Source organism: Eucyclogobius newberryi, unplaced genomic scaffold (assembly GCF_026437365.1).
Source record: "Eucyclogobius newberryi isolate DKJ021-1_F unplaced genomic scaffold, fEucNew1.0.hap1 SCAF_12, whole genome shotgun sequence".
Classification (NCBI taxonomy): Eukaryota; Metazoa; Chordata; class Actinopteri; order Gobiiformes; family Gobiidae; genus Eucyclogobius; species Eucyclogobius newberryi.
In genome coordinates, this window is record NW_027315746.1 from 18,527,935 (window position 1) to 18,542,136 (window position 14,202).

Below are 14,202 nucleotides of genomic sequence, written 5' to 3' on the forward strand. Positions count from 1 at the left end.
TTTAGACTATGACCCTGAATACGGGTCACAGTCACATGACACAGCATCTCTGATATTTAATTGACTTTTGTTGTGACTATCATCGAAGAGTATTCACTAAATAATAAACAAATTACTGCCTCTAATAATTGAAGTAAAAACACATAATTTAACTGTTCCCGTGTCTCTACACCATCACTCACACTATTACCTCAGGGTGAAGGAAAATCATCCTTGATAAGTATTTCATCTTATATAAATTGCCTGTGGGACTAAATTATCAGCAGAATGGACAGTGCATAATGTGGATGAGGGTTTTAATGAGGCCCACCATTTGAGGGAATTGTGATCAAAGCAACAAGGCAAATGGGAAAATGGCTGCAAGCTTTAATATTGGAATCATCAATCCTGGACTATATCAGAAATTAATTATGGGCTAAACCTAAACCAAAAAGGAAACTAAACTGGGTCTAAAATAAGACTAAACTACATAAGGTTTTAAATAACCCAATGGAGGACAAAACTATTTGTAGAATTGTTTCTAAATAAAATAAAAGTCAAACTGCCTTGAAAGTCAAATAAATGTAAGATCTAAGATATTCAGTTTTCATGTCGGATTGGTGCAACATAATTTCACCCGTTGCTATAACGATACCTGCTGCATAGATTTGACACAGATCTTGTAAAGCCATTTCCTGCTGGCGCACTCCAGAGTCAGTACAGCTCATTTTGCACATATCCCTGCATTGGTCAGTTGCACATGCACACAGCCAGTGGATGACAAGTGTTTGTTCAAATGAATGAGGCACACCACTGTAATCCCAGATTATCTCTGACAGTCCAATCCAGAAACAGGGGGAAAAATTGGCAAAAGAAAAGGGATTATTTGAGGGCAGTGGGTGGGGTGTTTTGCTGTGGATGTTGCTGTAAAAATGGACACCAAGCTGTTGGTAAACCTCATGGTACAGTTGGAAAAATGACTAAGATAGAGAGGTTTGTCTCCAGAGGACCAGTCAGTCACTCTGGTTCATGAATGTCATGACTATAACCTTGGGTACTCCCTCTCCGTCCCTCTCTGTCCATTTTTCTCACCTTTCCTTTCCTTTCTCTCTTTCTTTATTTCTTTCTCTCTCTCTTTCTTTCTCTCTTTTTCTCTCTCTTTCTCTCTCTCTCTCTCTTGCTCTCTCTCACTCATTAAAGCCCAATGTGGTGACCTCACATCAGTATTCCTTCATTGATGTGAAACTGTTTTCATACAAATGTCTTCAAGTCAGCATTGCCAATAAAATGACTTATAAAGCTGAATCCATTTTCTATGTCTATGTGGCAAATTGGGTCCAAACACTGACCTGGTATTTCTTCTGTTAGTGCTGTGATGGTGAGTGTCAAAAGTCAAATATCAAAGTTAATTTTGAGATCATTACACTTTTTTACCAAGTACAATCTGACATTATGGTTGGCTGCAGAAGGCAGTGTAATGTTCAGAATATTTACTAATACACAATGGACAAACAACATTATAAATGTCTGAAGACTCCTGTTTATGTAAGAACATTTACAGAGCCCAGAAAATGGCTGGACTCCAAAATGGCTTTCAACGAGACAACATTTCAATCACAATCGTCCACATGTCCTTGATCTGAGAATCCAGACATTCATGAAATGCAAATGTTTGGCTTTGTCTCGTTTTCTATGTTCACTGCAGTAGCCTAGTACATATGTGCCACCGTGCGTATCCACACACTATTTCACACTAGAGTTAAAATGACTTAAAAAGTCAATTTTGATCCAAAAAAATCAGACCGCACTGTCTGTGTCAAACACCTACATGCAGTATTATTGTTATTATTGGCTCGAGCCATTCCATGGAATGGATCGAGACATTGTTCTTGCCATGGTTTCTTATTATTCTTATTATAGTTTTGCATGGTAATTTTGCCACAACTCTAACATTGATGAATGTCACACATAGGATCATAGGTCAGACATGGGGGCATAGACGCGATCGGCTCGGCCCAAACTCCAATAAAATGGAGGTTGCGAGAACGCCCGTCGCAACAGTGCCGACTAGTTCAAAAAAGAAAAAACATGAAACGCTTAATCTTTGGCCTAGGCACATGAGACTTAGAACAGTGATGGAGCTACCTTTGACCTCTGACCTTTGACGAGTAAAACGCACCTGGCAGCATCGTTCTATGATAAACAGGAAGTCAGCCATGTCGAATCAAAGTGGCACCGCCACGCTTGACTTTTTCTTTTCAAACTCGTACTTGTCCTAGGTTTTTTGTCCAATCGAGCTCAAAACAACACTTTTTGCATCTAAAGACATTGAAATTTAATAAATATTCAAAAGAATGTTGATATTCTTTACGGTCTCCGCGTAACACGCCCTCAAGAAAAGCTTAATTTCCTGTTTTTTCAAGGACAAGTCACGCCTAATGGAAATGATCTACAGAGCTAATATTTCACTCACTAATGCGTTTTTATGATCTGATTGGAAATAAATACCGATGTAACAAATGTACTCTATAGCGCCCCCTACCCATTGTGTGAAAAACTCAACATTGTCTGATTTGTTTGAAACTCATGGTTTATATTTTCCTCGAGACACCATGAAAAAAGTGCATTGCAGATATTGTGTATTTTCACAATTGGCCAGCAGAGGCGCAATGAATGCCTTCACTTCCTCTTCCTCTTTTATTTTGATGGGACATTTCCTCTCATGCCGCAGTCTTAGCATTAGCATTAGAGTTAGCGTTAGCATTAGCGGCGGGTCTCAGTTGCTAGGTGATGGAGGTACAGGGAGGAGGGGGTGCAGCCAGGTTACCGAGGCTCTCTCTCTCCCTTTTTCCCTGCTCAGGTCAGTGCAGAAGGTGCCTGGATCGCCTGTGGCACTTACAAAATAAAGGCCTCTGTGTTTTACAGATACAGAAGGAGTTTTATTTTGACATAGCCTGACAGTGACAGATGATTGTCTAAAGAATAAAGTCTAAAGAATAAAGGCCTCTGTGTTTTACAGGTACATTGGATGCCAACCGCCATAAAACAACAATAACAACAACAACAACAACAACAACAACAGAAGGAATTTTATTTTGACATAGCCTGACAGTGACATATGATAGTCTAAAGAACTTGTTAAAAGTCTTATGTTTGTTTCTGATGTTAAACAAAAATATTATTGTGACCACGCCCCCAGACTAACCCTATGGCCGCCATCGTCCTTTGATAATGAAAAGACGCTCAGTCAGCAATTTGGTTCACCTCAAACTTTAACAAACTTCTCCTAGGGCGTTACGCCCACTGGCCTCAAATTGGTGTACGTCCTCTGGACAAGTGGGGCTGTCGCACGGAAAGGCGGTCGCGCTGGTGGCGAGAGCCATCATCGCCGCTCTGCGGCTTTAATTAATATAGTTCTTGCATGGTCATTTTGCCACAATTCGGACCTATGTAAAATACTCATGTAACAAATTTACTCTATAGCGCCCCCTACACATTGTGTGAAAAACTCAACATTGTCTGATTTGTTTGAAACTTTATATTCTCCTCGAGACGCCATGAAAAAAGTGCATTGCAGATATTGTGTATTTTCACAATTGGCCAGCACCTTTTATTTTGATAGGACATTTCCTCTCGTGCCGCAGTCTTAGCATTAGCATTAGCATTAGCATTAGAATTATTCTTCTTTAGACTTTATTCTTTAGGCTTTATTCTTTAGACTTTATTCTTTAGGCTTTATTCTTTAGACTTTATTCTTTAGAAGCAAACTACGCAATCGTCAACGGTGAATTACTGAGCTTCGTTTGGTATGTCGCAAAACGCAGCAGAAAACATGGACGGGCGGGAAGGCGGTTGCGCGAGAGCCATCATCGCCGCTACCGTGGCTTTAATTATTATTGTTGTTGTTAAACAAACGCACGTGTGTGCTGTATCAGTCCGCACAGGGGAGTGCGCATGCGCACTTCCGCCTGCGTTCTCAAATCGCCGAAAAATTGTCCATTGCGCCTCCTTTTTTATTTTTATTTTTTATTTATTATTTATTTACTTTTTATTTTTGACATTTCAAATACTAAAAGATGTATCTGGAACTATTTTGAGGTAGTACCCTTTAAATTGAAATTTTAGCCTAAAAATAGCACCTTTTAAATTTATTGACATTAAAAGTCTTTCTTTAGAGATATTCTCTACAATTCTAAAACTACTATTTACATATTTGGCAAGGTGTTTTTTTATTTTTATTTTTTATTTAGTTAATTTTATTGTATTTCTGTTTCTGTAATTTCTTTGTGATTTGAATGCATTTTTCCTGCTGTGAAGCACTTTGAATTGCCTTGTGTATGAAATGTGCTCTACAAATAAACTTGCCTTGCCTTGTTGTATGTCTCACAAGACATTTCAAAACAATAGTCAAAACTACACAAACCCATATTCTGAATTTAGGCCAAGGCTCAGTAAAGACACAATTCAGTGAAAGGCTGGTTTAAAAAAGCCAGATCTCAACACGATCATTTAGCTCATTGGCTCTCAGGTCCAAACCTGTTACACAACCATCTCATCAATCATTCCGGTCATCTTAATGTTGTGAGTGCTTTGGGATTAAACAAAAATAATAATAATTAAAACATATTTATGGACAAAGTCCAAACTCTAACAAAATGCACATGTATACCATGTGAATTTGCTCCAATGAGAAAAATAGAGATGTAACATTGTAAGATAATTTCCGCTTGCCTATTTGGTATATTGCAGCTTTGTATTTCACTAGCTATAGAATGAGAGCTCTTTACCTTTAAATGCAAGTTCACATTGGACAAAAAGATCTAAAAGGCTACATGCGTCACCTTATTATATACAATTATAATTGTGAGAATTTTAGAAGCAAAAATATGAAATTCAAAGTCAAGACCAAAAAGAGGCTGCAATATCTGGCTGTTTATGTCACATTAACTTTACCAAATCATTTAAAACGTTTGATTTCAGTTTGTTTACACTCTGGAATAGTAATGTAATAGACAATGTAAATGAAAATATGTGAATAATTGTGAATAGTCATACAATGTGCTTTCTAATCCAAACATTACATTTCATTTTGTTCGAGTTCGACTGAGAGATTGGGAGTGGAGTCCTAACCTCTGACAGTTACACTCCAAAGCCACAGCGCGCATTGAGGTCATATTCACCCACTGTTCTTTCACTTCACAGCCAGCAACAATCTGTAAACCATATACTTTTGTTCTATTACACTTGAATTATGGATGGATGATTTGTGTCTACCTTTTCAAATGCACAGCTGTTTAATCAATGTATTTTCAACAGTTTCTGCAATTGCAATTATGTTTTAGCTAAAGAACATGTAAAGTGATGCTAATAATAATCACATAAACATCACAGTTACACTCATACTCAGACATAAGTCAAATGAACCCCATTATTGTGCTCTTTGACACAAACAAACAGGTCAAAAATACAAGAAGTACTCCATGAATCTCTCTCTCTTTGACAACTTTACAAGGGTTTTTGTTAACTTGATAGATCTAGAGAGGGGTAATGCAGATGACCGCGCAACCATTTGGAATTTTTACAGTAAGTGGCAAAATTGTGAACGTGTAAATGGTGAGAAATTGGATCTGCTTTTATGAGATGATGAGATGATCTAAGATGTGAAAAATCTGCTTTAGTACAATACCAAAATCAACAAAAGTCCACAATTTTGCTTCATATTGGTTGACTGCTTGAGGAATAAATGTTATTATACAGAATCTAATCCAAATGATTACAGTTGATGTTTTGTTTTTTTTCCTGCAAATTATGGAAATAAAGAGAAAAGTGGAACCAGCAGGAGGCTGGTTAATAAAAAAGTGGAAAATGACTGTAATTGTATGTAATTCCTCATACTGTACATTAGTACAAAACCCAATTCAGTGACTGACAAGACCGAACAGGCTCAAATTGATTGAACTGAATAGAACAAGATAATTAGCTATAAGAGCTACTGGTAATTATGCCCATCCTTGTGCAAGATATTTTATTTATACTGTCTGTGTAACTTAACATGTTGTGCTCTGAAAAACTAAACTGTACACGGTAAATAATATTAAAGGCACTAAAATCTTTCTGGTGAAGAGTCCGCCCCCTACTTGTCTGAAATGTTTCACAGTATAGCATTAAGATTATCTATGTCCATGGAGACAAACCATGCCATATCTGTGGAGAGTTGTGAGAATGCATGTTTTGTTTTTCATGAACACTTTTAACTGAATTAATAAATATAAGTTGCCATATAGTAGACCAATCCAGGAAAAGCAATAAGTTCTCCCGCCCACCAGATAAAAACAGGGATGGATGTGCTGAGGTGACATGCACTTAGGACGTAAAGATAGAAAATAATAATGCCACTCAAAAATCTTACTCCTAGAAACATTGAGAGCACAATGTTTTGTTTTGCTTAATCAAAAGCTAATGGTTTGTTTGCCACATTAACATTATCCATCATACCTTTTTAACTGAATTTGGTGCATAACAAATTAACCTACTGCTTTTACGTGAAGAGGGCAGTGCAGAGTCTGTCTAATAAATGAAAAGCTTTGTGAGAGGAATAATACAAAGGGCCGTGTATCATCATAACACAGAAATTGGATTTGGATAAATGCATCACAAATCCCCTCCCCCTTAGAAATCTTAGCTAGATCTTCAGAGGTAATATTTACAACAAGAGGGACTTTATGTATTTAATTCAAATTGTGATTGTTTTTACATTAGAGAAAAAAATATTTGTGACCTTTCTTATAACTTAACCTTTACTAGGATTAATATCAGTCTCTGTAAATATTGATTATCAGCCACTGCAGCATAACAAATAACGACTCCAATATACTGTATATATATTTGTGAATGCTTTTTAAATAACTGTGCATTCACTTTTTAACCCTGCGTCACAACATTTTAAAAGTTGTGGCTTGAAGGCAAAAGTTGTTAATTTTGTGAGTACATGTCATTTTGTAGATAAAAAAATACAGTTGGTGAGTGGTGATTGATGTTTTTTTGCCGGACATGAACTGGACTGTAATTAGATGCGCAAACCACTAACCGCACATTACTCCATCATTACATCGCAATGTGACATTAAAAGAGAATAAAAATAAGGGAAAAAATAAATGAATTGCAATGGCGTGACAAAGACATAATTTACCTCATACTGAAGTTTTGCAAAAGAGCATTTCATTGACGATAAACAAAAGAAACAGAATGTGAAGGACGAGGTAAGGTCGCTTGCCGTTTGCTAGAACTTGAGGCGTTGCTTTTACTTCCCATTGGCACAAGTGAATAAGTATGCAGGTTTGATTACTATAGAATAGATTAGTGTTAGAGTCGAAGTGCAGCAAACTGCTCTCCTTCTGCTGCTCTCATTCTCCAACAGATCTCAAAAAGGACTGGAGTTTAGTTTCATTGATTATAAAACACACATCAAATTCTACATTAAGAACAGGATTAGGATAAAAAAACAAGCTTTGTATAATCCCTACCCCATTCTCTTCACAATAATACGGTTACTTACATTTGAGAAAATTCAAACCATTTTTAAATACATTTTCCAAAGAGATACAGAAAGCGACAACTCATTCACGTTGAGCATTGGATTTTCACATATGAACTTTAGTTATTTGCTGTCCACAGCGCAAATACATTGAAACTATTTACTTTCACTTTAACGCAGCAGATCAAAACACTATCCGCAGTGGAAGGACTGTAGTCGGCCATCTGCTGATCTAAAATGAGCGAGTACACGTACCAACACATCAAAAATATTTTCCTGTCCTTCATACTTCCTGCAGTTAAATGTCTCTTCTAGTCTGTTGTTGGAGTGATCGGACCGCACTGTTACATGCAGCATCAATACTTCTCCAGATGTATTATTGGAATCTTTGAAATTAGACTCAGCTCAGCTCAATGGTAGTTCCCGGGTTACATGAATGCAAAAATGATTTTAATCGCACTATGTCAATTATCCTGTTTTCCTGCAGGTGACTCACTCTAACTTTACACATTTTCAACACAAACACAAAATAGACAATTCTGGCCAAAAATAGTAAAAAAAATTAAATAAAATCTGTCTCTAATTCAAAGCTGTAAATGTATCTGTAAATGGATTTGTTTTTTTTGCACTGATAAAGCGTCCTTTTTCCACCAACCTGAGGATGAGTCTCCTCTTGCTTGTTTCCATGGAAATGTTGTTCCTTAAGCTGTAATTTTTTATGTTTAGAAGTGGTTTTAACTTAATATTTCCATGGAATCATGCAGGTGACTCTCTAACCTCCAAGGTGCAGCTTAATAGAAGAATTGATGATAATAAATTATGCATTTTATTTATTAAGAGATTTTTGGGACACTCAAATGGGCTTTACATTGCATTATTCATTCACTCCACAGCTGGTGATAGTATGAAGCCACAGCTGCCCTGTTTCTCCAACAATACAAAATATAAAAAGGCAAGGCAAGTTTATTTGTAGAGCACAAGTCATACACAAGGCAATGCAAAGTGCTTCACACAACAAGGAATAAATGCATTCAAATCACAAAGAAATGGCAGAAATCACAAAACAGTTCAAGACATAAAAGAGAAGAGTGCAAATATAATAATTTAAATCCTATTTTTTCAGCTTAGATTTGAACATTGCCAGAGAGGAAGCCTGTCTCTCCCAGATTTTAGCTGCCTAAAACTGAAACGCAGATTCCCCATGTTTAGTCCTGACTCTGGGGCTGGTTAATAACAACTCAGAAAAAAACAACAGCCATATTTCGCATAAACTTTAGATTTTAAATTTAACACCAACAATGGTACAGCAAATGTTTGTCTATCAGTTTTAAAACACATTGTCACAAGCATTCCGCATGGTTTTCATTTGCTCTGAAAGAGTAATTTAGCTTTACCTCTGGCTTTGTCTTGAAGCAGCATTCAGAGAAACAATTATGTTACAAGCTAAATTCAACCCTGAATAATTTCTGTAGAAAAGGAATGTAATGGTGGTGTGTATTCTATTGTTTTTGTCTCCTGTGCTGTTATGAATACTGCTGCAGCTCCTAAAATGATCATCTCTCTCGGTCTCTCCACAGCAAACACCTTAGATAATGTCTGATGTACCGTACACCGCACATCCTTTATCCTCCTGGAACTGAAACTCATTCAACAACCATAATTATGCCTTATACTTGCCCTTTCTGGTCCAAACCACTACACTTGTTATTCTTTCCCGCCATACTCTGGGGTGGTAAGATACATCTCGACTGACTGAACATACATATACGTCATCGCCATTAATCACACATATACTAGGCAAGGTGGATGAAATGTGTCTCCAAAGAACAAAACAAATACATTTTTCTGTTTGTATTGGACATTCCAGAGGATTCACATGGATTAAACCATAAACAAACAAACAAAACTATTACTTTGCTCCATTTGAATTATTTCTGGAATTATCTCTGGAGTTCAAATGATGTATCGACAGAATATATATTTTTAAATGTACACTGAGCATGAACTATATGTTGGAGTCGGCCACGTTTTTCATTTCAACACTGGCAAGCAAGTCAAAGAGTGTTCAGCTAAGGTCAGATGCATTAGTGGGCAATCATCTGGTCATCTGGACATGCTGAAGCAAACAGGACCTCTGGAAAGCCAGGTCACTCCAGATAGTTTGACTTGTTTGTTTTGGCTTGTGCCACGCCAATTTTTCAATGTTCAAGCTTCTTTACTTTTTTTCATTGGGCAGCAACAATCCTCCGTCCAATTGTTCAGAGAGCTCTCTAATCCTGCCTTGAGTCGTGCAGCGCTGCCCTAATAGGATCGTAGTATTAACCCCGATGACAATACCACCAGCTGTCGGTAGAGCCCCCTTTTGGCCACTGGAGGAACTTCAGCATGGGAGGAGGGGAATGGGGCATTGGATTAGAGGCTGGTGACTGATGCTTAGTGAGACAGACTGACATAGATTGGACAACAAGCGTATGTGGAATAACCAAAGACGCAACTCAGACGCCGATACGTAAAAAAAAACGCTCAACTTTTGGGACTACCTTTGTTATTTTGACTTTTTTCCATTTCAAACTCTCCCTTGCCAAATCTGAGGTTGTTCTTTTTACCACACGCTGCACCCATCCCAGTGCCTACCCTTGCCCTTGAAAATCCATCCTATCCCATACCGCTTTGGCCTACGTTTTTTCATCTCTATGGCTGAATAATCGCCATCAGAAAGGGGCTTAGTTCTGGTTAGGCCTGGTGTGGAGAAGCTGTAGCCCGGACCAGAGCAAGCCAAAAGGAGGACAGGAGGAGGCGGGAGAGGAGGTCGGAGAGGATGGCGGTGGCTCTGGATGAAGTTTGGGGAAGGGTGAAGAATGTGTGCAAGCAGAACGGGCTGCTCATCCTGTCCGTGCTGGCCGTGGTCATCGGCTGCCTGCTGGGGTTCTTCCTCAGAGGCAAGCAGCTGTCAGAGCAGGTCAGTGATGAAAAGACCCATCCCTCAACCAGGAACGTCAAGATTGTTCGGTTCATCAATATTATGTATCCAGGTCACAATATAATCGTAAGAACTAAAAAAAAATTAATTGTGAGAATCGTAGGCAGCAACAATGAGTAGCTCCAGTTCAATCTATTCCCCAGAAAAGTCCAGCTACATGAAGTACTCTTTTATCCATCTGTTATGTGATAATATATTTACCTTTTTATTCAGAAAGTTTGATTTTTCTAAAGCCAGACTTGTGAATGAAAGCAAATGAAAGATGTTGATGTCGTTTGGTTTGTGAATAACCGTAAAATTGTGATATTGAGACATCCTTACTCTCAACTTGTGATGCAAAAAGATCAGTATAGTGCTGGGTGAAATACTGTGTAGATTAAATCCAACCATATGCAATCATGCGGGGAAATATTGCTATTCATTTTAAAATATGCGGTTTTATGTTTTGATATTAATTGTCCATCACATCGCCGTATAAGATAAGATAAGATAAGATAATCCAATATTGCCATAACACAACCAACAAGAAAAAAAGATTATATTTTCCTTTTGGTTATGTCCACAACTCCTTATGTAATGTAACATATCTTCTAAACAGTGATTTCAGTCGCATTATCCTCCTGCATCCGCTACAGTAAAAGTATAGCTGCAGTGATTTAGGAAAAAAGCCTTGATCAAAAAGCAATGTATCTACCTCAGCCTCAAAGGAAATTCTGCACTCTCCTTGGCTTCTGTCTAAAATGTCAAATTGCATCTTCTTACATGGCGAGATTGCCTATAGCTTATCTGATGAATTGTGGCTCATTGAAAGTGATTGCAGTAAGGCAGATTAACACCCACTGAGACATTAAGTCAACATACAGTTCGTGTTACATTCTTACATAATTTCACTGAATAGGAAGAATCAGTCTGAGCTCACGGCATGTTTGGTTGCTAAAGGGAGGAGCCAGGTGAAAATTGGTGTTGATTGGTGATTGGAGCAGACTACAGTTTGCTTTCTCTCTCAAAGCAAACTGTAGTCTGCTCGCATACAACACCAATCAACACCAATTTTCACCTGGCTGGGGAAGTTTAAAAGGTGTAAAACCCAATAAGATCCAACTACAAAAGAGGCTGAAAAGAGGTTATTACTGCCCATACCTAGAGAAGTCGTGTCTTCATAGTGATTTGGGGCTTTTTTTATTCTCACTTGCAAATTTGCCAGTGTCACATTAATTATTAGCCTTTTTTCTTTAAATCTGCTATTTAACATATGCATCTCATTAGCGTCCGTTCAGCGGCAACACACAGCATTAAACTAGTTTCTTATCTTATTTACTTGCTGTCGTGGGACTCTTCCCTTGACAAAATGAGTTTTCTCTGTATCTTATATAAAAATAGAGATTAAGCAGCTTCACATGTTGCCTGTTTCACAGAGCAATGACACTAGTAATTGACATCTGCATCACTTTTTGGTCCCATTGATAGAGATTTTATCTGCAAGTGCAGGTAGTGCAAAGCTGATTTACAATCTGACCAAGAAATCACACACAAACTGAAATAGAGCATGATAAACAAACTTTTGCAGCAGACATTGAGCAAAAGAACAAAAGAGAGCAAAAAGTCATACACAAAAGTCATGCCATATCGGAACATGTACAAATGATATAATAAACTTACAGATAAAAGATTCATCCTTTCAAAGTTCACAGTTCTACTACACAAGGAGTAAATCATTCTTCTTCTTTTATTTACAGGAGGTGAAATACTTCCAGTTTCCAGGAGAGCTGCTAATGCGCATGTTAAAAATGTTGATTCTGCCTCTGGTTGTATCGAGGTAAGTAAATATTCTTGGTATTGCATGTGTGTCTTTGGCAACACTGTGGTCAGAGGAGGCATAGAAAGGCAGCCACGTCTTTGTATAAATACTTTTTTTTTTTATCTAACAGGGAGTGTATACATTAATCAACATTGCTGTGTCAGTCAGCCGGTCCAAATATAAATGGCTATGTACTCTATATCAGGGGTGGGCAAACTACGGCCCGCGGGCCACATGTGGCCCGTTTGTCTAGTAATATAAAAAGATTTTTATTTATTTTTTAATATTTTTTTTTTTTTGCCCTCATGCATCTGTCTGCACTTGTATCCTTAATAAATATGAAGTGAAAATAATTAAATAATAGATTCAATAGCCTATATTTGACAGAAAAGTGACATTTTATTTGATATTTAATTTTTTAGATATTTTTTTTCTTCACACCAATGGTCGCGGGCCGGCCCTCCGCTACTTGCTTGGATTCGAATATGGCCCTCTGAGGAAAATAATTGCCCACCCCTGCTCCATATGGTAAAAATATTCATATTCAGAGATATTTTTATTTTGCAGCTCAGATTGAAGTGAACAACTGGATGAATTATTTAAATGAAATAACTTCCTCTGCACTATAATTATTCCACCGCTGTCTATTTGCTGAATGTCTCTCCTCGCTCTCTCTCTTCTATTTCACTCTTGTTGTTGAGCATGAGACACAAAACACCTTTAAACATATTTTCATTCTGTTCTGAAAGTAATCAATATGTTTGTGATGAACTGACCCAAATAGTTAAAACACAATGTTTTGATTAGTTAAAAAATATTTGCTCAAATACAACTTTTGTGCATCACGGTGAGTGTGTCCTCCTCCCACACGAAGAGATTTGTTTTGCAGATGAATGTTTTCTGTGGCTTGCAGGAGCATTTCATTTCCCACTGAAACTGCACCAGCTGTGTCCTTTTGCCACCAGTTAGACAGGAAACGCAGTAATGTTAAGAGTGGGTTATACAAGATATTTTTCAAGTTCTGCTCTGAAGTAGTGTCATTTTTCTGTGGAAAATCTATATGAAAAATGCACATAGAGAATAACAAAACCTGTATGAAAAAAACTTTATGTAGGATGCATCTGTTTTCTTGTGATTTGATGATAGACAAATCACTGCCATTAATATATTATGTTTTATTATTGTACCACCTGTCATGTGTGAGTGTGCGTTGTCTTGTTTTATGTATGCCACACATAATAACAGCACATTTGACAAAGAACGGTCAGATTTTGTAGACATTTGGTGACTTACATCTGTAATGGAGTGGGCATATTTGGAGAAAATCTGCCCCTGTATTTCCCTAGTTTAGTCTATTTCAAGCACAAAGCTCTAGTTGCCATTTTGAGGTCAGAGAGGTAAAACAAAACCAAAAAACTCCCAAAACAAATCATGCAAAAGCACCCGGCTACATGCTGGACTGCTTTGTGCAATAAGCTACTTACAATCTATGCAACGGCAAAGACTGGATGAGAAGTTAATCCTCAGTCTGTCTCTGTCTCATTCTGCTGCAGTTTTGCTTCCTGTATGTTTAATTTTCTTAATATTATGTTAAACTGTACAGCGGCTTTATGGGTCCAATTCTGGGAATCGCATGCCCCTCGAGATTACGCCAAAAGGTGGAGGCACATGAGGCAAAGTGACGATAATTACATGTAAGCCAGTGGGTGCTGCGCCAAAAGCTTCTGAATTCAGTCAAATCACCTAAGCAAACGTAATCATTGTGGTATGCCTGAAAAAACTGCAAAGCACAGGTGTCCGATGTCGAAACCTTTACAATCTTAGATAACATTTTGGCAAGTAGCCTTCACATCAGACACTTTTTTTTGGACCACAGTATATAAAATGTAAGTATATTGTGGTTACAGCGCC

General features: G+C 37.7%; 1 protein-coding gene across 1 annotated transcript in view; it reads left to right on the forward strand.

Annotated features, from left to right (window-relative positions):
- Window positions 1-9,960: 9,960 nt before the first annotated feature.
- The window catches only part of slc1a7a (solute carrier family 1 member 7a), a 34,060-nt gene continuing 29,818 nt past the window's right edge, over window positions 9,961-14,202 (forward strand). The window contains exons 1-2 of the mRNA XM_072441158.1: window positions 9,961-10,472; window positions 12,230-12,309. Of these exons, the coding sequence (XP_072297259.1) occupies window positions 10,332-10,472; window positions 12,230-12,309 (221 nt within the window). The 5' untranslated portion in view covers window positions 9,961-10,331. The remainder of the gene's footprint in view (window positions 10,473-12,229; window positions 12,310-14,202) is intronic.